Below are 26,431 nucleotides of genomic sequence, written 5' to 3' on the forward strand. Positions count from 1 at the left end.
TGCAGTGCAATATTTTTTACTCCTATCAACAGAAGATTCAATATAACAATAGGCTTACTTTTCAGTTTTCTCAGGAAATTTCCTAGAGTATTTCGACTGTTATAAAGCAAGCTGTCTATTATAGGAGGAAAAATATGAATACTTATAACGGAATGCCTCTTATCATTTTTCTTCCTTAGTCGGATTACAAAAAGATAAAAATATAATCAAAATTAAATTCTGTTAATTTCACATGAAAAAAGACCATCTCTTTCTTAACGTCTTATTATAGTCTATACTTCATCATGATTTCTTATATGAAGATGGTGTATGCCTGTAAGCATGCTTATTAGGTGAGCTTGTAAATGTTATATTGTTTCATTTATGTACGTATACATGTATATATATGTACGAGTGAAATAAATACCAACTACATACATACGTTACCAAAGGTACAACAAATATCTGGAGCTATAAAATCAGGTGGTCTTTTGTAGGCTTAAATGTCTGCACGTGTATACATTCACATAATGAAGAACAGTACATTTATTCAGTGCCACGCATATCAAGTATGCTAACAATAAATCAACTGCTGGTTATTTGTTAATCTACATAAGAGTGATAAGTGTATATTATATATATATATATATATATATATATATATATATATATATCATATATATATATATATATATATATATATATATATATATATATTTACTTATGTAAGTTAGTTAACAGAGGAAAAAGAATTATGCTTACACAAAGGAGAGCTTTTCTTAGAATGGCCTACACAGCTTATTGGAAAGCTCCAAATTCACCCTTATCTTTTCCACTTGAAACATAGGATCGTAAGTTGAGGAGGCGAAACGGCAAACAGACACTACTTTTACAAGTGATTAATACTTTATATGTAAATATCTATTTATGTATATACCAGCTTTAGGAAAACATTATGTCGGTGTATGAGGTAAGTGTAGCTAAGCTCGCTCCTACTTGGAATTCGGGGCCATTCCTAATTTTGAGTCCTCTAAATCCAGCCACCCTACGACATGAATCTGCAGAGAGGTTCCTCTACTTTTGTCTCTCTCAGGCAACAAGTGACACTTAAATACGAGGGAGGAGGTCAAGACACTCCTCTATACTTTCTTAAAGTTAAGTAATATATTCCCTAAGCTTGAAGACTTCCTCAGGCTTTGAAGTCAAACAAGCGCACAATCTTCCATAAGCTTAAATGGATTTCAAGCTTACAGACTTCAGGCTTAAATGATGTTTTAAGCTGGATATCTTAGGCTTGAAGACTTTGCAGTCTTGAATAATTCTCACAGCTTAAAACTTCCTTGAGCCTGAAAAAACAAATGTCTAGTTCAAAGGCTTAACAAGTTTAAATCATTATTCAGTGTTAAATAACTCTATAGCCTCGTAAGGTTTCTCAGAGCGAAGCCAACTTCCAAGCTAAAATACTTCCCGGAGCTCAAATAGAACCTCAAACTCACAGATTTCCTCAATGGGAAATACTTTTGTTTTTTTCTTTTCTTTTCTTTTTTCAAGCTGAAATTCTTCCTTGAGCATCAAATCAATTGACAAGATCAAATTACATTACAAGCTTCAACATCAATAACCTTTCAAACTTATAGTAGACTCCTTCAGGCATAATCACTTCTGCTCGGCAGGATATCCTTATGTTTACGGAAGAACTTGGCATTGTAAAAGATTGCAGTCGCAAATGCACAGATCCTGCAGAATTCTTGATATGTATATCTGAAAATAAGAAAAAAGGCATTAACTGTTGTCTTCGTTCTCTAAGTATGTGATTATTGATAAGTTCTGTTTTGAAGACAAATTATGATCAATCGTAGGTTTAAAGATTTTTTCCTCCTAATATACAGCGACATGATGAGAGTTTATATAAATGATGAGGCAGTTTAGCATAAGGTAAAATTAATATAAAATTAGCATTTTTTTTTTACGAAATACTTTCGAAAAAGTTGGAGAAAAGTTTATCTGATCTCATAACCTCCTGACAAATAAATAATTAATTACTTTTTTAATTTTTGTATCAACTTAGTTTGTGAAATATTTCCACCTAATGACTTCCTAATGATCAGCATTCGGCAATTTAAAATGGCTGCTTCAGCTCAAAACAACTACTTTGCTTTAATGCCTCATTTCGAGATAGTAACTTTACATTGCCTGCCTTGATTTTGTTTTGAATAATCAAAAGAATCAATTGTTTTATTAGTTATTATCCTTACTGTTATAAATAATTATTTAATGGGAAGACAAAAGCTATATCTATTTTATTTAGCATCAAATAGTTACCTAATATGGATGCAGTAATATTATTTATACCCAATGAAGCGACGCTTCATTTCTATAATTTTAAAATTGTTTATTTATAATAAGAAAAAAATTGCCACATTTACAAAAACAAAAACACCAACAATAAAAAAAACATCAATTTCATGATGATTCCAGTCACATGTGACAGAGTTATAGCTATGTCCACCTTACTATTTATTCTATCAATAACATTTTTCATCTTATCTCAAATTTTCCCCAAAGGAGCATTCCCATGCATGAGCAAATCTGTCTGGAATTCGAATATGAGAGAGAGAGAGAGAGAGAGAGAGAGAGAGAGAGAGAGAGAGAGAGAGAGAGAGAATCACTGACATCAATCTACATTCTAAAAGGCACTACTACAAGTCTATTTTTTTTTTTTTTTTTTTTTTTTTTACTTCCTCACATACTGTACCTAAGCATCAATCAGCCAGTTCGCCTCTCATAACTTCGTGTAACTGATACCAGCGCGCCTGCTCGTCCAGCACCGACGAATCTGGAGACGGGAGGACTTTGTTTAAAAAAAAAAAAATATTGCTGAGGGGGAAATAAGACTTTTTATGAACGATTTTACTTATTATCTAGTCTTCTAAAACTCCTGGTCGAAATGATCTTGAGTGGGTATTTTACTAAGCAAATTAAAAGGGCCATTGTAAACTGAAGTAATGTAACCATTTGAGGGTTTCTTAATGTTTTATTTAAATTTTATTATGATCTTATTTAATTTGTTTTTCGATGCATGCATATACAGCATAAATAGACAACACTGCTAGTATCCTAGTACGAGAACGAACCCAAGGGACGGTTCTAAAAACGATCCTGGTTTACAAACCCGAAAGGTTCAACACGACTTCTCCGAGGAATTCATTGGGCTTGTCGACGTCGGCCCGATAATTCCAGGCGGAGACTTCCAGGTGCCGTTTTGGAAGGTCAGCCGGAATGATATTCGGGTAAACCATCGTTTGGTTCCATTCGGGACAACTGCTCAGCGTAAGGGAACGAGTTCGGCGCTGGTTTTCCAGGCTGGCGAAGGAAAGGCAAGAGTTATTCAAGCGCCCATAACGAAGGTCAAAGCTGACAAAGAAAATATGGCGTTATACCCATTTGTTTCACTGATAACATGGGATGGCTCCCGTGCTGTCATGCAGGGTAAGGCAAAGGAGTCATGCACTTTCGTGAGGATTAGAACGCAAGTATTTCACACAAGTCTAAGTTATATTCCTGCACGAGAGAACGCATCGGTCGGTACCTGCGTCCAGGCAGAAGATAGACCTTCACGAACGGATCAGGGCTCGTGATACCGGAGTCCTGGACCGTGAAGAGAGACTTAGCCCTCAGAACTGTCACGTACAAAATGCACGCCCGCGAGTCATAACACACTTGCAATTGCACCTCGCCCAGGGGCTGTTGCTGCTGCTGGTGGTGGCGGTGGTCGAATTCAGGGTTACTGCTTCTTCTGTCGGAAGGCCACGCGTGCTGTTGAAGGATATGATTTTGCTTTTTAGGAGAATACGTCCGTCATTTTTCGAGAAGCGGAAGAAATCCCAATTCCTATCCCAGTTTGTATCTTAATGGGTGTAATAAATTTGCGTTCTTTCATACATAAACAAACATATTTAGGTTTTTTTTCCCTCGAATTTCACGGCCTTTAAAGTTAAGTATATAAAAAAAAACTTTAATCAATTTTTTCAGTCTGAATAACTTTTTTAATACAATTTCAAGATAAATTCCTGTGTAAATTCACGGTCTTTATCCATATCAAACTTTGCTAAATAAAAAAATATTTAAAAAATAGAAGCAAGTGGACTTAAGCAATCTGGCTTTACCTACGATATCCCACAGTCAAAAAAAAAAAAAAAACTATACCATTTTAAAACTGATAACTGTCAGAAAATACCTTAATGAACTTCCCTCGTATTCACCGAAATGAGTTCAAACTTTAAAATAAATTTGATGCGATATCTACAAACGTACTCGTAAAAAATAAATAATTTTCCTCTAATTCTTAATGACACTATATCCATAATACTAAAAGAAAAAAATACTTTAAAGGTATTTTTTCATCTGATCTTCTTAATACCGTTTTTTTTTTTTTTTTTTTTTTTGCGGGATGAGGGCGAGTGGTGGGGGTGGGAGAGGAAGGTGTTGGACGTGACTGCTTGATATAGAAGTAACGATAAATTACGTAGCATCCGCACGTCCTACATTCATTACTGAATTTCCACCCACTTGTTAAAGAAAATAGTTAGCAAGCCCTCCCTTGCTTCCCCATTTTTTTTCTTTCTTTCTTTTTTTAATGCTCTGAATAATGAAATACATTTGGCAGACTAAACACTGGTTTGCGTGCTATCCCGTGATTAAATGTATTCAGTAGTTCCTGGTTCTTGGTTCCTAAGCGCTTACTCCACAAACACAGTTGCGGGCACACTACACTGTTTATGAGGTACAATATTCCCTTGTTTACTTTACTCATTGTTTAGTTTAAGTTTACATTATGTTATTTCAAAATGTCTAATTTTAATTCATGTCTATTATCCATTTTCTGCAACTATAGTAACCCCGAATAAATTACAGATGTTTCTAAATTAGATAATAATACAACATTTCTTCTTTACTTTTTACCGAGCCCCCTTCATTTCTTCTTCTTTATAACTGAGGCAGAGCCGTGCTTATTAGCTTCGTCATCCATCGCTATCCAGGTTAAGAACATTCTTAATTTTGAGGGCTATCCTTATGCGTATATTCCCCCAGTTTTCTGTTACGGGATTTCAGTGTCTAAATTTATGTTCTGATCTGTTATTTTGTATTGATTTACACATAAATAAATGTTCGGTGGTGTCCTCCTCCACTCTGCATATTTCGCAGACCTCATCCTTAAATTTACCCCGGAAGTTAGCCTTGAAGTTCAGCATATTCAGTCTGGCTTTCACTATGATACACGCGTCCTTTGTTTCCAGTTCCCTTCTGTACTTGCTTTTCTCGAAGTTATCTATGAACCTCAGCTTTTTCATTTCTGTCCCCTTTTCTTTCAAAGTCTCTTGGATATCTTGATTAATTCTTATTTTTATTTCCTTTTTCAGTGCTTTTTTGGGGGGCCATATTCTCTCATTCCATTAATTTCTGTTATATTTGGTACATATGCTCCCCACGCTTTTTATCTAACATTGTCTATAGGGAGCTCAGTAACCCTAGGAGGATATAAGTACCACTAGGATATTATAGTGAACTTGCTTTTCTTGCTGTAATGTAACTGAGGGGTTTCAGCGGGATGTAAGAATACTCATGTTAAGTAGGCTATGGTAGCTTGGCTATGACAGGACAGGGCAGGAGGAAGAGGTATACAAAGTTTTGGAAATATTATTGTCCAAGTCAACGTAGGGAGAATGTATAATTTCAGTGTAGGCTCTAGCGGTCTAGCCCGTAACATCCATTAACACCAAAGAATTCTGAAGCTAGTCAATATCTCACATTAAAACCAGTGAAATTTCTTGAGTGTCCATCTTTTTCTTTCGATAAGTATGTAACTACTACTACCGTAACCACAGCTCTCCAACGACTGAGCTCTCCAAATAAACACTATGCGAAAAGTTAGAGAGAATCCGTTTTCTGTGAATCAACTAAAACAAAGAAAACGATTATATCGATTCTCTCTAACGGTAACTAAACTGTATTGGAATCAAAGTTGTCAGGTTATCATCTTTGTTTTTATTTTTTTCTTAAAAGGAGACTATTAGAGCTATCGTTAAAAAATAAAACCGTATCGAATAATTGTAAACTCAGTGCTAAAATTTAAATTCCCATTGCGTTGCACATTTCATCATAGTAAAATATTATGCTTTGCCAAACAAACGGTTTACTCTCACCGTTCTCGAGGTATCTCTGAAAAAAAAATCTTATGTACAAAATCGTATATTTTTGTGGCATATAGTAACCTTAGTTTTTATAACAGAAAGAGGCTAAGCAATTTTTATTTCCATCCTATATAGTTTTCTTTTTTCCTCTTCTTTTCACATATTACTGTATACTAGGCAACTCGATTAACTGAACATAATTAAATAGATCCTGCCCCCCCCCCCTTTTTTTTAACATTTGATCTGGCTATTATTTTAAAACTGCAGTCACTGACTATAACCTAAGGATCTGGATAACACATCACAAGGAGCGAATACACACAGACATTGTAGCTTTAGTTACTATGCTCATACTTACACACACACACACACACACACACACACACACACACACACACACATATATATATATATATATATATATATATATATATATATATATATATATATATATATATATATAAATTTCAAATAGTAAAACACGAATACCTTTTAAATTCACTGTACCCTGGGAAGTACTTGCACGCAAGGGTTTATTAAAACTGATAAATACATCTGGCCCGGCCAGGATTCGAACCTGGGTTTTGTTTAGTTACAGGGATAAACGGCAGAATCCTGCCCCTGAGAGATATATTAATCAAATTTAATTCTCCTTGAGTCCTCCATGTATGGCGACACAATTCGATAAAGTTATATTGTGGTTTTAATATTGTGTTTATAAAGTTACGTGAGTGACAAGCATAGATATATATATATATATATATATATATATATATATATATATATATATATATATATATATATATATATATAAATTTATGCGTGTCACACACGTAACTTTATAAACTCACAAATATTAAACCACAAATATAACTTTATCGAATTGTCGCCCATATATGGAGGACTCAAGGAGAAATTAAATTTGATTAATGTATCTCCCGGGGCAGGATTCTGCCGTTTATCCCTGTAACTAAACAAAAACCCAGGTTCGAATCCTGGCCGGCCAGATGTATTTCTCAGTTTATAATAAACCCTTGCGTGCAAGTACTTCCCATGGTACAGTGAATTTAAAAGGTATTCGTGTTTTACTATTTGAAATTTATATATATATATATATATATATATATATATATATATATATATATATATATATATATATGTGTGTGTGTGTGTGTGTGTGTGTGTGTGTGTGTATGAACATAGTAACTAAAGCTACAATGTCTGTGTGTATTCGCTCCTTGTGATTAGTTATCCAGATCCTTAGGTTATAGTCGGTAATTGCAGTGTTAAAATAATAGCAGCCAGATCAAATGTTGAAAAAAGGGGGGGGGGCGGGATCTATTTAATTATGTTCAGTTAATCGAGTTGCGTATACAGTAATATGTGAAAAGAAGAAGAAGAAAAAAGAAAGCTATATAGGATGGAAAAGTTATATATAATATATATATATATATATATATATATATATATATATATATATATATATATATATATATATATTTCACTGTAATACAACAGTATAATATGAAGATAAAAGGCCATAAATCACACCTTTTGAACGTTGCAACCATACCTTTCGAGCTCAGCAGGAAGTGCTCGAAATATATGGTTGCAGCGTTCAAACAGTAGTATATATATATATAATGATATATATAAATATTATATATATATATATAATATATATATACATATGTAAATGTAATAGCCACAATGCCTTCTTAACAGTTTGACGGGTGCATGGACTTGATTACAGCCTACATGTCTTCCACTGTCCATCTGTTGTAACTCGACAAGTTCACATGAACAAACACACAAGTGGACATAGCTATAACCGATGAACAAATCAACATTTTCTGAATTTACGAACTTACCTTGATTTTTCCAGTCTTCGACGAAGGACGGTTTGGCGGCACCGGACTACTGCTGCAGCTGGTGTAGCCAATTCGTTCGTGACTCCTCCAAGGCTTGATGTTCTTGGGTCCTTCGCTCGTGTCCTTGGAGACGATGATGGGGATGTTGGTCTCCCTCCTCATCTCTAAATCCATGAGGGAGGTGCCCTTCGATACGAGAGCTCTCTGTGTATTCTGTTGGCTGGCGCCGATGGGCTGAGGACGCGAGGTCCTGATGTTGATACAATCTGTAAAGAATGGTTTAGATTTATGTTTTCTTTTATGCAGAATGATTAGGTATCCTGTTTACTTCTAGAGGATATGAGGATACTTAGCGAAGATGACTTTTCCTCCCGAAAATTGTGTCTGTATGTGTCGAAGGAAGCAAATCAAGTGCGGTCACGAGTATCTCCTCAAAAGGGGAAATTCAAGACCTGGCCAACTTAATTGGGAAATTCAAGACCTTGCCTACATAAAAGGAAAATTCAAGGCCTGGTAAACTTAATAGAGAAATTCAAGACTTTGACTGCATAAAAAGAACATTCAAGACCTGACCAACATGAAAGGGAATTTCTAGACATAGCCAACATAAATGGCAAATTCAAACCCTAGCCAACATAAAAGGGAAATTCAAGACCTGGCCAACATAAGAGGTTAAGTCAAGACCTGACCAACATAAAAGGAAATTCAGGACCTGGCCAACATAAAAGGTTAAGTCAAAACCTGACCAACATAAAAGGGAAATTCTAGACCTGGCCAACATAACAGGTTAAGTCAAGACCTGACCAACATGAAAGGGAAATTCAAGACCTGGCCAACATAAAAGGTTAAGTCAAGACCTGACCAACATGAAAGGGAAATTCAAGACCTGGCCAACATAAAACGGAAAGTCAAAACATGGCCAACATAAAAGGGAAATTCAAGTCCTGTCCAAGATAAGTTGCGGAAGATTACAACTAAGGGGCCTTTGCGCAATGTACTGTTCAGTAAGAAAATATGGACAAATTTTGATCCACGTCTTCAACCCAGATGGGAAGTGGAAAACAAACTTCCCTACTCACTCACTGGTCGAGCTAATTTTAATTGGAATATAAATTTGGAACTTTATTAGAAGGAAAATAGTGATTAAGTTCTCAATGAGAATAATGTAAATATATCAAACACAAGAAACTCTATGGTTTACTCAGGTTTATCTCTTGCCTGCCATCAATCTATTTTTCCAAGCATTCCAAATTTTCATATTATATCGTCATATCACTTTACAAGTGGAATTGTCCGTACAGAGGCAAACTACCCTTGAGGCAAAACCTTTTCATAACAAATCATAGTTTGGCCCTTCATCTTATTATTTAATAATTCTATTCATTGCTCTTTCTAGGTAAAAGCTCGGGATAAAGTAGCCTGCAGTGGTTATGAATCTATATTTTGCACACTCTTGAATAACTGAATTTGACGGGCTACTGGCTACTGTCTACCTAAAATAGTACAAATACATTACTTATTTAATTACTTTACAAGAAAGTAAACCAAAATGCCATCACAGAACACAACCAACTAACCTGCAGATGCAGGCCGTTCATGAAGGACCTGTCGACTTAAGGGGGAACCTCGAAATGCCGTTGAAACCGACTTTGAACCTTCGTCGCCGTCCAGGCTCCTGGTTTCGTTAGCTACGCCTCGGTCCAGTCCTGGAAGCTCTGGGCTCGTGTGCCTGATACGCGAGTTAGAACCCCCCAGATGGGGGCTGGATTTTTTGGAGGAGTCCGAATACCTCTGCTCACCATCTAGTTCATCCGGGTAGTTGTTCTCTGAAGACTGGTTTCCATTGATGTCCAGAGGATCATTGATAGGATCATCATCGTCCTGTTCATCTTCATATCGTTGATGAGGGGGAGAGGGGTCGTTGTACCTGGAGTCGTAACTTGCGGCCATGTTACGAGGGTCGCCCTTGTGGGGTGGCCCCTTCGGCAAGTTTTTTGCTATACGCTTTCCGGTTATCATGTCGATGTCACTGGGTGAAATGAATCGAGTTATGAGCGTTAGAGGTGGGGTAACTTCTTCCAAGCTGAAGCAATATTTAGAAAATGAGGCTGAATATCCAATTAAAGGAAGTGTAACTGAAAAGATTATCCCTCTACGTTGGATATAAAAGCGATAGCAGTAAATATACAAGGAAATAAGCTTGAAAATGTCAAATGTACATTGTCCTTATCTGATGCTTTAAGGCCGCCACTAACGTTCAGTTGTACCTGAGTTTTTCCTACACAGTCGGGCTGTGCAGGCAAAAATGACCCCACTAACGTTCAGTTTTGCCTGCACAGGTATAACTCAACGTTAATGGCGGCCTTTACATACCTCCGAATGACAATCTCCACTTCAGCATCGTCCCCAGACTGAACAACTATGCCCTGAACTTCTTCGTAAGTGCGATCCACCAGCGAAATCCCATTCCATTCCAGTACCAGGTCTCCTTCCTTGAGCTGACCCAGTGAGTCTGCCACACCGCCTAATTGAATGCGAGCGATGTAGGCACCCAGTCGACCTCTGGTTCCAGGGATCTCCTTGCCTCCTACCACCTTCATTCCAGGCCGTTACCTGGAAGGGCGGAAGAAATGGAGTCAATTTAGTGGAAAATGGTCTATAGGAGCGGATGGCAGATCCCGAACTGTAGCAGAGTACTGCGACCTTCTCTGAAAAAAGCGGACGCCTTATCTCAAAAACTAACCATAGAATCTTCTTGAAAATAATCTCATAATGTTTCCCACACCCAAATAATTTACAGATTAGTTGCTCTGAATTAACCTTACCTAACTTAACCTAGGGGCATGGAATAAAAAAACTGGGACTGGTGCAATACTAGTATATATCTCGGGAAATTTGCAACCGGGGAGGAAAGTGTATCAAGTCAACGATAGAGATGCTACCTGGCTCACAACCTCATTTGTTTGAGTGCAACTTCCAACTAACTATTTTAACTGAGAGTATGTTACTCCTGTTTCCTGACGCAGGAGGCGGGGTTTATCAGATTAAGTGGTGGCTAACTAACCATTTGATCACTATTGACCAATTTTGTATACTCTCGATTTCAAGATATATTGTTATTATTATTATTAATGGCTGCAAATTCACTTGGAATAAAAGAAAATGCCCTTTAACTATATGTGCAAGTGTCCACGAAATAAGCAAGAACAAGTCTCATAACATTCTTCAGATGAATGTTGCTATGCCATTGTTAAATCATTTAATTGAATTAGACGTAAATAAGGCACGCAAAAAGGGGTTCATAGAAACCTGAGAATAGCCGAGATTTCAAAATTATCAAATTATTATTTAAAATATTGAGACTTACCAGAGATTCGCCTGTCCTTGGGGTCTCTTGTCAGAAGGTACCTCCTTACTTTGGATGGACGAGGAGCTGGCTGAGAGAGAGATGGCGAAGAGAAATTTTCGATACGTTAAGGAAGAAATACTAGAACAATCTACTTAAAAGTCAGACAGCTATCATAAATTCACTTTATAAAATGGATTTTTTAAAACTTTGAAACTTAAACATTTGTTACGCTTCGCTTTGAAATCATGTTCTGCAGTACATTCTAAATGAAAGGAAATTAAGAGAACCATAAAATAAGGAGTCAGGTCTGTTCTCTTCAAATTAGAGCTCACCGAAATGCTTTGGAAACTAAAATCTTGAGCCTCTCTGAAAGAAAGAGAAAAGTAGACTTCAGTTAAAGAATAACAGTTGAATTAGAAAGGTGAATGGAATTGCCTCATTCCACAAGAAAAAATAAGCAGAAACTGTTTACTAAACACCAAGTGTAAAGGTGTGAAGACTGAAAATGCTGCTGCTAAAGTCCCAAAAAGCAAGATGCACTGAGATCATGAAGGTAAGATCTAAGGTAGTCTTAGCCGCAGTGGAGAATGAAGATTATTTGTGCCTGGCCTAGTCAGCAGATGCAAGGAGAGAGATAGACTTAAATCAGGGTGAAGATTAAAGTTTTTTTTTTTTCATTCTTCGCTTAGCAGAAGCTAGTAGAAGGGTAATCTTAGGTCACGCTGAAGATTGAAGATTTTACACGCACGGGGTGGCTGGAAGATGCACCTAAGCAGAAGCTGGTAGATAGGTAAACTTAGGTTACAGCGAAGATTGACCTCGCCTAAAACTAGTAGGAAGGTGTTAACTTAGATCACGATAAAGATTGGAGATGCTTTTCTTTGGCCTCATCTAAAACAGACGGTGCTAACAAACGAAATGAAGAAAAATGGAGGTCTCACCTTTGGTCTCCTGGCAGTGTCATTTTGGCCAGGCGGGTAAGACGTTTCGTTATGAGCCGATGAATAGTTGGCGCTTTGCTGGTGGTGATGAGGCCGATAGTAATAACTGGCGTAGCCTGGGCTGCTGCAGTACTCCCTGTCCTCCGGTTCCACAGGTGAACTGTACTCGTCTTGGTATTCATCTCGGATCATATCTGTTTCGGGTTGTGGTGATGGAATGGGACGTCATATATGGGTGTTAATGTTGATGCTTGTATTTCTTGTTTAAAGACTGTATGGGCCTAGGGATTTTTTTTTTTCTTTCTTTCTTTTTTAGGTAATGTGTCAAACTTCTACTACGTGTTCTTGGTGCTTATTGTGCTTGGGTACCTGAGGTACCAGTAGCATAAGAGCAAAGAACGGTAATTTTCGAATGTATTTTGGATGAGAGAGTGTGTTCCTGGAAAATGGATTAGACGGCAAGGGTATTTTGCCGAAATTTCTCTCTCTTTGCTGAGTAAATGCTCGTTTGTTTTTAAATTCAATAGATTTATTTAGTAAAGTATCATCTTTTCTGTTTTAACTGCTCCTGTTCCTCTTTTAATAGAGGATGTGGTAGTTCGAAATCTTTGCTTCTCTCTGGATCATTTAAGAAAAGGACCAGTTACTTTGATTAGAGCTAAAGTTACTGGCAGCTTTGCCATTAAACCATAAGGTCATTAGTTGACAAAATTAAGAAGAAAATATACCTGAGAGTGTATATTTCAACAGGATATTGTCTTTTATCTAAAAATGTAAATTAGGTGTTTCATACGATCTTTTTATGGTTTTTTTTTTCAATCTCATGGCAACTATGGGGTCATGACTCTGCCATGCCCATTCATAGGTAAAATGCTTTATGCCCCTGCAATACTTAAATCAACCCTACCATTTATTTCCCGCATTCAGAGCAATTATTCACTTCACCCTTCCTAAAGGAAAAGTAACCTCAGCCAGACATACCTTACTCAACCTTGTCTCCCACAGCCTCTTTGTAGCCAACATGTTGCTATACCTCATTTGTAATCATGTCAACTCCTGCCGTCTTTTCAAAGCTCAGTCCTCCAACTTTCCTGCTTGCATACTCAGCGGTCATTTCCACAAGCACCTTCATACTTAAAGTAATCCTTTCCACTCCTGAATCACTCACATCTGCTACCAGGCTTTCTTCCACATTCAACAACTCTCTTCATTGACACGGGACAGTTTCATTTGTAACATCATACTTGAATTTGCTTCTACTAATGCAATAATACATACATACATAAATACATACATACATATATTATATACATTTATACACAATTCTATATGTATACATATATATGTGTATGTATGATATATATATATAATATATATATATATAGATATATATATATAGATATATATATATATATATATATAGATATATATATATATTGTATATATATACTGTAATATTAGCACTTACGTTTATATTCCAATAAAATCATTTATGATTATGGGGACTAATTTCTTTCAGTAAGAAATGTACCTTATTTCTCAACTGATTCTTAATATAGAACTGATTATTCGTGTGATGATTTTACCATCCGGCATAACAAGTTACATTATATAAGTATTTTTTTAATACTAGGTCACCTTTAACTACTTGAATATATTCTTATGACTATCGCTCGTCAATTGTGCTTCAGATAATGGGTAACAACTGAACGTTAAAACATTAAGCTTTTTATCTCATATATATATATATATATATATATATATATATATATATATATATATATATATATATATATATATATATATATATATATATATATATATATATATATATATATATACATATATATATATATGCCTTAAACGGGAAGTCTTAAGAACTTGTATTCTTTATACTTAGCGATTTATAATACATTCGATGAGGTTAATATTCATAATAGCTAAATCAACAACTATTAACAATTTCCCTTAATACATATATAGATACATAATTGTATATATATATATATATATATATATATATATATAATATGTATATATATATATATATATAGTATATATATATATATATATATATATATACATATACTATGCATCTATACCAGTATATATAAACAAGGGCACAGAGATATAGATACAATGTTCAGACACATACATGCACACAAACACACACGTGCACGTATACACACACATACACGCAATATACACATATAACCATGAACGAAAGGAAAGAGTGGGCACACAAAAACATTGAAAGCAATTTTTTTTTTTTTTTTGGCATATTCATTACACACTCAATAAGTCACATATAAAGATCTGATGGAGAACGAAAAGAAGAAATTGGCGAAGTTAAAAGACCGGGCTTGATATTCCTATATAACTTTTTCCTTTCTTTTTTTTAACCAAATGATAGTTAATTTAACAAATGACAGTTGGTTAATCCGGCTAAATGGTCTTACGTTTTTTTTTTTTTTTTTTAATCAAATGTTATTGTCGTTCATTCTCCCTGTCATTTATTCTGTCATTCGCACATACATTCATCGCGATATTCTCAGGCATTCTCGTCAGTACGGAAACAGAAACGTCTTTCCTTTATTCCTGCGCTAATTTGCAGTTTTTCTATGTACTACTTTTGATTCTGAGCTTCCACGGGTGCTCATGGAACTTATTCAAGCATTAGTTTTAAGTTAGCGAGTGAGGTTATATCTATAAGCTTCAAACGGTCGTAACTTAATATTTATCAATAAGATTAACAATTAATATAAAACTGAACAAGTGCCCCTCCTTCCTTAATCAAGAAAATGACTACAACAAACCACTTGTACTCCTTCCACAGGCATTCGCTCTCATGAAGACTCACTCTTAAGATATCAAAAAATAAGCAAATCACTTTACCTACTCTTCCGTTCTTCCATGAACTAGACCAACAAGGGCTTCATAAAGCATTGGATTCTATCCCACAGTAACTGTCTGGCGAAGCTACAAAACAAAACAGTCGGCTAAATGGATGTGTTTGTCCCTCTTAACTCTACTTCCGTGATGTCATCAGCCAAGTACTCCAAAGCACTGGGCTTTGCGACCGGAAAAGTCTCTCAACTAGAGTCTATGTTTCATGGTTATATAGGAATCACGCAAGAGAAACACCAAGAGTATTTCAAATAACATGATGTATTTGAAGGTCAACAACAATTTGTTTATTGTTTACATGCTATAAACAAATATAATGAAATGGAATGTACAGTGACATAGACATCGTTCCTCAAAAGCAAGAAAGACACATGCAGGGGAAAACACAGAATGTGCTTGACATGAAATAATGGGCAGTGGATTGCCTAGGTGACATCCAGCATGTACAGTTGCCAAGGCCCGTTGTGCATTTGTTTTTTTGTTTTTATTTTAAACTGCGAGGGGTTGCCAGGTGGCGCCAGGCGAGTGATTTTTCTTTCATTATTATTCCGAGCTAGTTGGCAACATCCAAGGGGCGGAGAAAAGACAGGGGGGGGTGGGGGACTCAAGGCGGCTCGGAAAGAGAAACAAAGACAGGCAAAGATTTTTCTTTCTTTTTTTCTTCACATTTCACTCAGTAGAAAGGCAAAAGAGAAAAGGCGCAAGAAAAGAGGATGAACGAGGAGGAGAAGACGACGCTCTTGTATTAACGATCGGCCCCTTGGATCGCCACCTGCTTGGGGGAAGGGAGGGGGGGGGGGGGAGCAAGCACCTGGGCAGCGCCCACCTGGTGACGCCTCTCCTAACTACAATGAGAATATAGCAGCTCAACGACCGGCCGCCTTCTTTGGTTTGTTTATTTATTTATTTATTTATACTGTTGGCATTCGTTCCCTCGGGAACGAACCTCACTTTTTTATTATCATTTATTATTATTATTTTTTTGTCCCGCTAGCAGTGACAACTAACAATTGAACAAATTTTTATTATGTATATACTGTATATATATATTTATATATGTATATTTTTGGGGGGTAAAGAGAACAAGACGGACCTGACACGCTACTACCAGGAACTGGACCTGTCATGGGAACAGCGTGTTTTTTTATTTGTTATTAGGTTTAAAAAAATAATAATAATAACTCATATTATTATTATTTTTCTTCATGTATCTAACCGTCACCGGCCTGCCTGAACACACTGCGCAGAACACATTGCACTTCGGTAAATGGCTTATAGAGTATAAACGATACTGGGATTGAAGACACCATTGAACACAGTAACAAGAGCGAGAAGAGAGGGTTCGACTCACTGGTTTCTATTGCAGATTTCTGATAGTTTCCCTCGACTCTCCGAGTTCTATCTATTTCCCATTTTCTCTCGAGAAATAACTGGAATTTAGCAGACAACTTTTATTGAAACTTCCATTATTGTTTTATTATTTGATTAGCCTCTAAATGTGCAAGAGAACGCTTCATAATCCCGCTTTTTTTTTTTTTTTTTTTCTTTTTAAATTAGCTGATCGCTTGCGAGCAAAAAATTTGGAGGTTAAATCGTAGGATTAAATATGAACCGACAGATTTCAGAATACTGGAACCACGGACACTAATGAATGGAAGTGGCGGGGCTAACGAACGCCTCATGGGACCGACTGATTAATATTATATGCGTAATATGTATGTATATATATATATATATGACTTTATGCATATTTTTGCACCAGGTTTCATTAAAATCTCCGAATAAATAAACTGATATAGATATATATATATATGTGTAATAATTTTAACTGGTTACTTTAAATATTAGTATCATTAGCTGATATACATGTAATATTATTGATATCATACCATTAATATTATCGTTATTATTATTAGTATTATTATTACTGTTATCATTATCATTTATTATTACTGATAATAATGACTCGTCTCTCAAACGTCATGAGTGAATGAATATTAAAAGCACTCATCAAAAAGGTCAGAAATTATTCAATAAACGAAACCCACGGGAGAAGTGGGCGGGGCTTCCATCAACTGTAACGATGTTACCCTTTAATGTTTTTTTTTTTTTCTTTTCTCTCATAATCATTTACCTATTTCAGGGGGATAATTGGGGGGATAAGGACGTAAGGCACAATAACTGAGGAAGGAGAGAGAGCAATGTCGTGGAGGAGGTGTGCCGGCGCGCGCGCAAGCACAGGCTGCAGGCAGGCAGCCCAAAATCCGCTGCTTGCGCTGGCCCGGCCCGCTCCACTTTATTGGTCGAGTGGACTTTTATTATGTTTTTTGTTCTGTTTTGGAAAAACACTGAGGATAGGAAAAACAAGTGTATAAGCTACCGATATGCTGGAACACTCGCTTGAGAGCTATTAATGTTATATCTATGTATATATAATATTATGACTACGGTGGTCTTCCGTATTTTGAGATATGATGCGTCAGTCGTCATTACATAAAAGTTTATTACTATTATTATTATTAGTTTTTTTCTTCTTTCTTTCAAGGATGACGTTACAATATAATGGTGATGAGTTATCTTACATTCATCGTAATCAAATGAAGATATCTGACTAGAGTCGTTTTTTTATGATAAGCATTATAACTAAGTGCACTGTTTTTTCCCCTATCATCATCACAATAAAAAAAAACTTTGACTAAATTCCTGCTTTCTTCCTGTTAAATCACAGTGTTTTTTTATATTGATTTAGCATGACATTTTTTTTTTTTTGCCTCTTAAGATAGTTCTAACGTTCGTTACTGCATGATAAATATCGCTATTATTACGATAGGCCTGGAGAAAGACAGAGACCAACCAACAGCTCGACACGAGAACCACAACACACAAGAAACACCACTTACTTCCGATACCGTCTCTGCACGTCATACTTGCCTCTGTGAGACTGGCTAGTGATAGGTGAACTGCCTAAGTCCTCTAACAACTTTCGTGAACGGGTCGGCATGTCCGGAAGTAAGGGCATTGCGGGAGTGAAGTCACTCATGCTGTCACTCAGGCTGTCAGCCGTCAGGGGGGAGAAATCGGACAGCCGCTCATAGAGGGCGCCAGTGAACTCGTCACTTTGGAAAGTGGAGGCGAGGCGGGCCATGGAACGGTCTTCTTCCGTCATGGGGTGGCGAGACGGGGAGGGCCCTCGGGAGCCGTAGTAGTGGCGAGGTGAAGTTCTTGCTCCTGGGGAACTGCCGTAGCGGTTGGGGGGCGACCCGCCCGTCTTGTAGGGCGAGTAGCTGCTGTAGTATCCAGAAGAAGGGTCGCGAGCATCCCGCAGGATCTCGTCTATGGATCGTAAGACACTGGTGGTGGTGGTATCACGAGCGGACTGAGGAGGGCTGAGGTCGTAAGGGCCCAGGATTCTGGGGTCGGAGTACCCAAGCTCCGCGCTCTCTCGCAATCTGGCCAGGCGGAGCAGCTCCTCGTGAAGCCGCGAATTTTCCTCGATCTGTTGCCGCCTCCGCGCGATCTCAGCTTTGATCTTCTGTTTCTTCTCCTCCCGCGAGAACAGGTCGTCTTCGTCGTCGGAGGCGTATGGCGAAGGGTGCCAGGAGCGAGGCTTGCGCGGCTTTCTGCCCGGTTTCGAGCGGGAGACGCCCGTCAAGGCCGGGTCGTACATGCCGCCTCCAGAAGTGGCTGTTCGAGTCCAGAAGTCAGAGACAAGGCCACTTTCTGAGCTCCTCCTTCCAGAACTTCTGCGGACGATAGGTCTAGGAGTTAGTTGCCTCATCATATTCGCCATGAACAAGCCTAAGGACTCATGCATACTCGGACACGCTCACAAACACCCCAAATCTTCATTCATTCTACAAGGTAATTCCTGGCACTCCTGAATCTGTTTATCATTTGCTTTATTCTGTGCATATCAATTACTTAATTGTAAAAAGCCTCGCCTTTCATCAGATATTACTATCTCATAACTATCTGGGTAAAACAGATGAAATTAATGCAAGCATTAATGGAAATATTCAATGCAAACATTAACAGTCGAGTGTGATTCCATATTTTATGACATTACATCCAAATTGTAACAATGTAGGCCTTAAAACACAAAAATTGGTAGACATCATTCTCTCAAATCTGTTAACCTGGATAATCTTTCATACAAGCACATGCGCTTCTAAATAACACGGAAATATATATATAATATAGATATATATATATATATATTATATATATCTATATATATATATATATAGTTATATATATATATATATATATATATCTATATATATATATATATATATATATATATATATATATATATATATATATGAACTATACTAAATATCCTACTGGAACCATCAGTATACAGTATCTTACAAACTTTATAAGTATATGTTGTGAACATTTATTATTGTGTTTTTTAATGAAATTTTAAAAAATTGGAGGTTTGTATATCAATGTGCTTTTATTGGTCATGTAAACAGACTTCCAGTTTAATCCATTTGCTGCTTAATGTATGAAATTAAGCTTAGTAAATCAATCTCTCTCTCTCTCTCTCTCTCTCTCTCTCTCTCTACACAAACACACAGGTAACTAACGGTGTCCTGTTGCAACTGTAACTCACCTGCCTAAACTGAGCAGACGAGCCGCTAAGAGATCATCGTCGTCCATGCAGTTTATCGTCGTGTCCCGCAAACCGCTCGCGTACAAGCTCTGTGGGACAGAAAAACGAAACACAATGAGAAAAACACATCGGGTAAATATTTTGTCATTTGAAGGCCAGCCGGAAGGAAAGGAAAATTCTATTTAACGTAAGAATGCAAGACAAGACGAAAAACGAAAGTCCAAAACAAAATCCAACCGCGAAGGAAAAAACAATATTTCTGACGTAAGAATGCAAAAGCGACAAGAAAGAATACTGATACTGAAGACCTGGAAAGAATAAAAGCGAGAAGGTACAAAACAAAACAGAGCCGTGAAAGAAATATCTCTACTACAAGACTGCAGAAATGACAAAAATAATAATAATAATAATAATGATACAGAAGAGCTGGAAACATAAAAAAAAATACAAAAGCAAAAAAAAAAAAAAAATGATACGGAATAGTTGGAAGGAATAGGAAAGAAAGAAATGAAAACAAAATGAAGCCGTGAAGGAAAGAAACAAATATTTAAAATAAATAAGATTCTAACGTAAGAATGAAAAAATGACAAAAAATAGTAATACGGAAGCGCTTGAAAGAGCAAGAGGCAAGTGAGAATATAACACAAAATCAAATCGGAATAGAAAGGAGAGAAAAGAATTTATTTAATGTAAGAATACAAAAAAAAAAAGTGTAAGATCTGGAAAGAATGAAAACAGTAAGAATACAAAACAAATACTGATGACCCAGAAAGGGAGAATCATGATTAACGTAATAAAAACAACCAGAAAAAAAGTAACTTAGTTAAATATGATGATACAAAGTGATTGTCAATGAAGCGTAAGAAATAAACAATAAACATGAAAAACAAATACTGATGACCCAGCAAGGGAAAATGAGAACATAAGGAAACTAAAATAGAAAAAAGTTCCTTGGTTGAGCATTACGAGTATAATTTAGGCTTACTGGAAAGAGAAAAACAAACAGGATTAAAAATGAAAAAGATAATCAAGTTCCTTCATGAGAGACTGCAATCATGACAGTCCATAGCCCGGATTAAAGAAGAGATTGATCGTAGACTTGACGCCCCAATTCCGACCCCCCCCCCCCCAAAGTGTAAACGAGTGAGCGGTAGCGACACTTGCAACAGACCTTAACGGTCCGACAAAAACGGAAATGGGTGACAATGAGGCCCAGAAGCCAACACATTATGTTAAAAGGCGAACCAGCAAAAGAAACTGAGAACTATTTCACGAAGACTTAACATAAAAAGGAAATGAATAACCCTCAATTTTCTAACGGACGTGGAATTGGAAAAAAGGGAGTTAATGAAAATAAAATTCCCACCCACATTAATGACAGACTGTGACGGGGGTTCCTCGTCTAGAAGTTCTTTTCTTGCATCGTAATGACGAAGGTTTAATAAAATACACATCCGCAAATAAATCGACAGAATGAGTCGCCGAGTCGTCGTTTGAAGCGACTTTCCTTCGTGTGAAAAGTCTGTTGAATGGGTTCATCATCCAGAATTGCGAAAAATAAGATGGCCTATTAAACGTATTTGTATATTCAAGGTATTTTCGTATATGACTCTTAACGACAATTCACTTTGACCTCCCTAGAGATCACAAAGCTTATTATCAGTCCCTTCATTAATCTTCAGTAACACTTATGTACTATAGTAGATTCACATCAACCACGCATCCGATGTTTAGGCCAGTCTCTTACGACCCTCCTGATTGGCTGTTGTTAAGTCAATCACAAGGCTAGAAACTCTCAGTCTCTCTCGAGAGTTCACATAGGCAGGATGTGTTCCACCTCTCCTGAGGGATACGTTTTTCAGGAGAGGTGGAACATACATCCTGCCTATGTGAACTCTCTCGAGGGACTGAGAGTTTCCAGCCCTGTGACTGGCTTATCAACAGCCAATCACGAGCGTCGTAAGGGACTGGCCTAGACATCAGATGCATCGGTGATGTGAATCTACTAGTTATTTCTATATGAACTCAGCTCTTCCATCCTCTATAATGCAGCAGACTGATCCATTTTCTTTGATAACCCTACTATTTTGTATCATTCACCTTCGCCTTGGAAATGAAAATCTTTCGCCAGCGTCTGCAATGCATCGCCGCCATCCTCAGCCAACAATTTCCCATTCTAATTCCTTCGAGACAGACAGACAGACAGACAGAATAACGGACGAAAAACAGGTACAGAAATATCAGCAAAAGCCTCATGGTATAAAGACCAACAATAATTTTTATATATATCCCTGTAGAGGTGATCGTTGTATGAAGTGATTATCCTTTTCAAAGAGATCTTGCGAAGACAGGGATAGAAAAAAGGTCAAAAGCCTTGAAAGGGGGAAAAGAATGCAAAGAATGTATATGAAAGCAAAATTGAGGATGAAAGAGAAGGTACGTCAAGGGGAAAGCGGTTCTGATAAATAAGAATTCCGCTTTGATAAGCTACAGTATTCAATAAAATCATCGTTTTTTTTTTTTTTTTTTTTTTTTTTTTTTTTTTAGACACATCATACACTAATTTCCACAAGTCATGAAAAGCGGACTTAGTAGACAGGTCAGGAGAAAAGGATGTTGAAAAGATTATCTGTTTTGTTTAACGTACCTTGTTAGAATGTGCTTAAAATAAATATTTTCGTAATTTTGATTTTTTTTTCCGCTGGTCATATTTCCTTTTATTTAGTACTTTATTCCTATGCATTTGTCTGGGTTTATCTAAAATGCATATACACGCGCACGTGTGTGTGTGTGTATTATATATATATATATATATATATATATATATATGTATATATATATATATATATATATATATATATATATATAGATGTATTATATGGCCACATTTGTATCTATATTTACAGCTTATATTAATAGCTCACTTGTCAATTTCAGTTATTTCAGTAATTCCATATGGATGCTGTATAATAATAATAATAATAAATATGCAGTAAAACCTTACAACATCAACTTCCGTAATACTGCTCTCTTTTGGTCTCCAACACTTCCAGTTCATTTGGCTTTGAAGCCGCCTCCTCTTTCTCAATTTCTATGTAAATCTCACTAGTTCCGAATTCATATCGGCAGGTACAGTTGCAGCGGCGATTGGACAGAAAAAAGTCTTTCATTTAACTATCACCACTTCCGAGTACAATATCCACATTCACTCTGGACTCGGAAAAAATTAGGGAGGAAAAATCCCGTGGAACGAGAGAAAAAAAAATTAAAAGAATAAGTTTGTCAGAGAGTAAATTGTATTTCATCGATACAACTGTCCCCATTTTTTTTCTTCTTTTTTTGGAGTTTTTCTTTGCCTGCACCCACACACGGAAGAAAAAGTCCTATTACAGGATATGAAAACAAGGAGAAAAGTCACATCAGGATATCAAAACAGAATTCTGCCCCCTTCAAATATTTTTAATTTGACCCAAATCTGACTCTTTCTATGGATTTGTCTTCTTGTCTTTTTATATGCAAACGTAGCCCCATCTGCAACTTATCGTTATTCCTTATGATTTCAATGGCTATGCAAATATTTTTGCAGTTCCCTCTACAAAGGGTTGGCTCCAGAGAAAAAGCAAGACATTCATCTCGGCTTTTTTCATATTTTAATTGCTGAATGATCTGTGAAACGCCTGTGCAAAGAACTTCCAAACATCATTAGTCCTTCAAAGTCTCTGCACACAATACACCTTTTTTCCCTATATATTTAACCCCCATTTCTGCTTTCTGGATATCAAGAACCTTCTTCTTCAAAATTTTCCACTCCATCTGCCCACAACTTTCTGGGTTTTCCTATTTCTCCTCCATAACACTTCCAGATTATAGACTTTTTACAAACCTGCCGTCCTTTATTCTTTCCACAAGACCAAACCATTTCAGAACACACTAATCCAGTCTTGCATCTATCCCAACATTTTTACCACTTCTATGTATGTATCTACATACTCCTCACACTTTCAGTTCTTGTTTCACACATATACAGCGAAAATAATTCATCTCAACATTCAAACTTTATCGTCTCATTTGCAGTCAACATCCATAGTCCATTTCCATAAAGATGTTCAGCCTCATTCTTACACAAACCAGTCACTCTCCCACCTACAAATCCTAACCCACGCTTCACTTCCATCATGAAAACCTTTTATTGATCTCAACAAAATGATCTTTTATACCGCTAAACCTCAATACTTCATGTTATTGCTGTTTTGATATTATCATTTATTTGTTCAAGGTCCCTTTACTCACATGCTTTTAACTCAATTATTTTTCTCAACAAACAATAATTTGGTCCGCACTCTCCTCCTTGTACGAACCCACACTGTCTTTTTCCTCCCCTAACAGCCCCTCGGTCACCTTTCTCATTTCCTCAATTAACTCACTTTATTCTTTAACAGCGAAACAATGATTCTTTTGTGGATCCCTAGGAAAGACCACTCCACTTCGGAAATATTAAGAAAGTCAATTTACTTATTGATCTCCGTGAATTGGCATCGCAAGAACCGGGGTCATACAAGCCAAAAATTCTGACAAAATTATCCTGGCCATTTTGACAATTATAATATATTTTCCTTATCTGAATTTATACGTACATAAATATTCATAGTAAATCATACACGATCATAAACAGACACTCACATCTTCCCCCTCTCACACAGACACGAGAGCACAAATTTGCATTGCCTCTTCTGCTGACACAATTCATCGAATTCTGTTTCATACCTACATCCTACAATCAAATCAATGGAAATCGAAGATCATCCAAATGTATAATTTTCTCTTGTCGGTCAACAGGAATAGATCATAACATTCATTGTGGATCTGGTTTTAAACCCTTCTATGAGGCAAGTCTGAATAAAGCAGTCTGACAAAGAAGTGTAGGTTGTTTCAGAAGGATATCAAATCAAAATGGGGACGTGTCCTACTTCAAGAATTTAACTAATTAACACAGAAGATTTCTCAGGATGAGAAGTGCAGAAGCGAGAGAGAGAGAGAGAGAGAGAGAGAGAGAGAGAGAGAGAGAGAGAGAGAGAGCAAAGAAGCGCGAAAAGACAAAGAGGAAGAAGGGCAACTGGCTAGGAATACTGAGGAGTCAAATTTTGTGGTCTACATCAAATTTCCTAATCGTCTACCCAGGAGGCTGAACTATAAACCCGTGACCTGTTCTGTCAGAATCCTTTTTTTTTTTTTTCCACCAGTGACATGCATATGTCACTTTGAGAGATAGACGAAACATATTCACGTAGCACAAAACGGGTAAAATATAACATCTAGTAACACCCATAATTATAGAGGCTGAAGTTATTGTTGGGCAAATTTAAAATGTGGATAGAGTTACGCTATTGTGAAACTATAACCACGATTACGTTGCAAAATATTTTGAAGCCTATTCTAATTTCATGTCCTTTTACAATTCTACCTAAAAGTAAGGAAGAGAAAGAGCTAAATTTTCCTGATTTTTTTTTTTTCTGGTTAAACAATGAATAAAGATATTAAGTTTCCTTTGATTTTGTCTAGAAATTATCTTCACTCCCTATCATCTCCAACAATTATCCAGTCATCACGAAAAGGTCAATTCTGAATCATGAAGATTTTGATCACTTTCAGTCGTTACGAAAAAGGTCCCTTTAATTCATCTAATGAAGACGATTCTCAGTATTCATGGTCATCACGAAAATGTTATTCTAAATCACCTCATGAATAAGAGTTGGAATATTTACAGTCATCACGAAAAAGTCAATTTGAATCATCTTTTAGAGATTTTGAGTACTTTCAGTCATCACGAAAAGGTCAATTCTGAATCATCTGATGAAGAAGAAGAAGATTGTGAATACTTACATTGCAGCTGGGAAGGCGGAGCGTAGCTATCGTGGCCGGGAAACTTTTGTTTTTGTGATGGGGGAGGGGTCAAAGGGGGTAGGGAAGAGGGGAGTCTGACGGCGCACGAGATGAACACACGCACACGCCTTCCTTCCTTCCTTCGGAGGAGGTCGTACTCCGACGGGGGGGGAGGAGCTGGGACATACGAGTAGTAGCACTGTGACAAAAGCATCTACAGACGACACAGACACCGTGACCAAACAGACTTACTCTCTCAAGCTCTTTCTCCAAATCCTTGTCCTCTTTTATGGGCGAGACAGACGAGAATATCTTTGGGTCTGACATTTGCCGCCTGTGGCCTCTGCGACGGTGGTTCCTGGGCGAGGAGTTGGCTGACCCTGTGGTTATGCCCGTGCTTGAGGCCATGCCCAGGCGACGCTGAATTTCCATTCTAAAAATCGAAAACAAAAATGACACATGCATATTTTCATTTAGAGGATTGCCACGTACACACGCACGCGCGCGCGCACACACACGCACGCACTTACACTCACACACACACACACACACACTGCCGTCTCGGAATGCTACTTGTCTTTCATATTATCAAGGCATTATTTGGACTAATTTAAAAAGAAAAAACTGGTGAGATACTTAAAAATCATCTTTCTCAGTATTAAAAAGATTCAAAAAATGCAAATACTGTTATAAAA

General features: G+C 36.9%; 1 protein-coding gene across 1 annotated transcript in view; it reads right to left on the reverse strand.

Annotated features, from left to right (window-relative positions):
* Window positions 1-674: 674 nt before the first annotated feature.
* Window positions 675-26,431, reverse strand: part of LOC135202362 (uncharacterized) — a 348,084-nt gene continuing 322,327 nt past the window's right edge. Inside the window, 12 exon segments of the mRNA XM_064231725.1 lie at window positions 675-1,740; window positions 2,735-2,815; window positions 3,152-3,342; window positions 3,569-3,795; window positions 8,042-8,307; window positions 9,619-10,070; window positions 10,415-10,654; window positions 11,405-11,478; window positions 12,332-12,525; window positions 18,170-18,981; window positions 19,857-19,945; window positions 25,989-26,169. Of these exon segments, the coding sequence (XP_064087795.1) occupies window positions 2,742-2,815; window positions 3,152-3,342; window positions 3,569-3,795; window positions 8,042-8,307; window positions 9,619-10,070; window positions 10,415-10,654; window positions 11,405-11,478; window positions 12,332-12,525; window positions 18,170-18,981; window positions 19,857-19,945; window positions 25,989-26,169 (2,800 nt within the window). The 3' untranslated portion in view covers window positions 675-1,740; window positions 2,735-2,741.

The sequence above is a fragment of the Macrobrachium nipponense genome, chromosome 30 (assembly GCF_015104395.2).
Source record: "Macrobrachium nipponense isolate FS-2020 chromosome 30, ASM1510439v2, whole genome shotgun sequence".
In the NCBI taxonomy this organism is placed as follows: Eukaryota; Metazoa; Arthropoda; class Malacostraca; order Decapoda; family Palaemonidae; genus Macrobrachium; species Macrobrachium nipponense.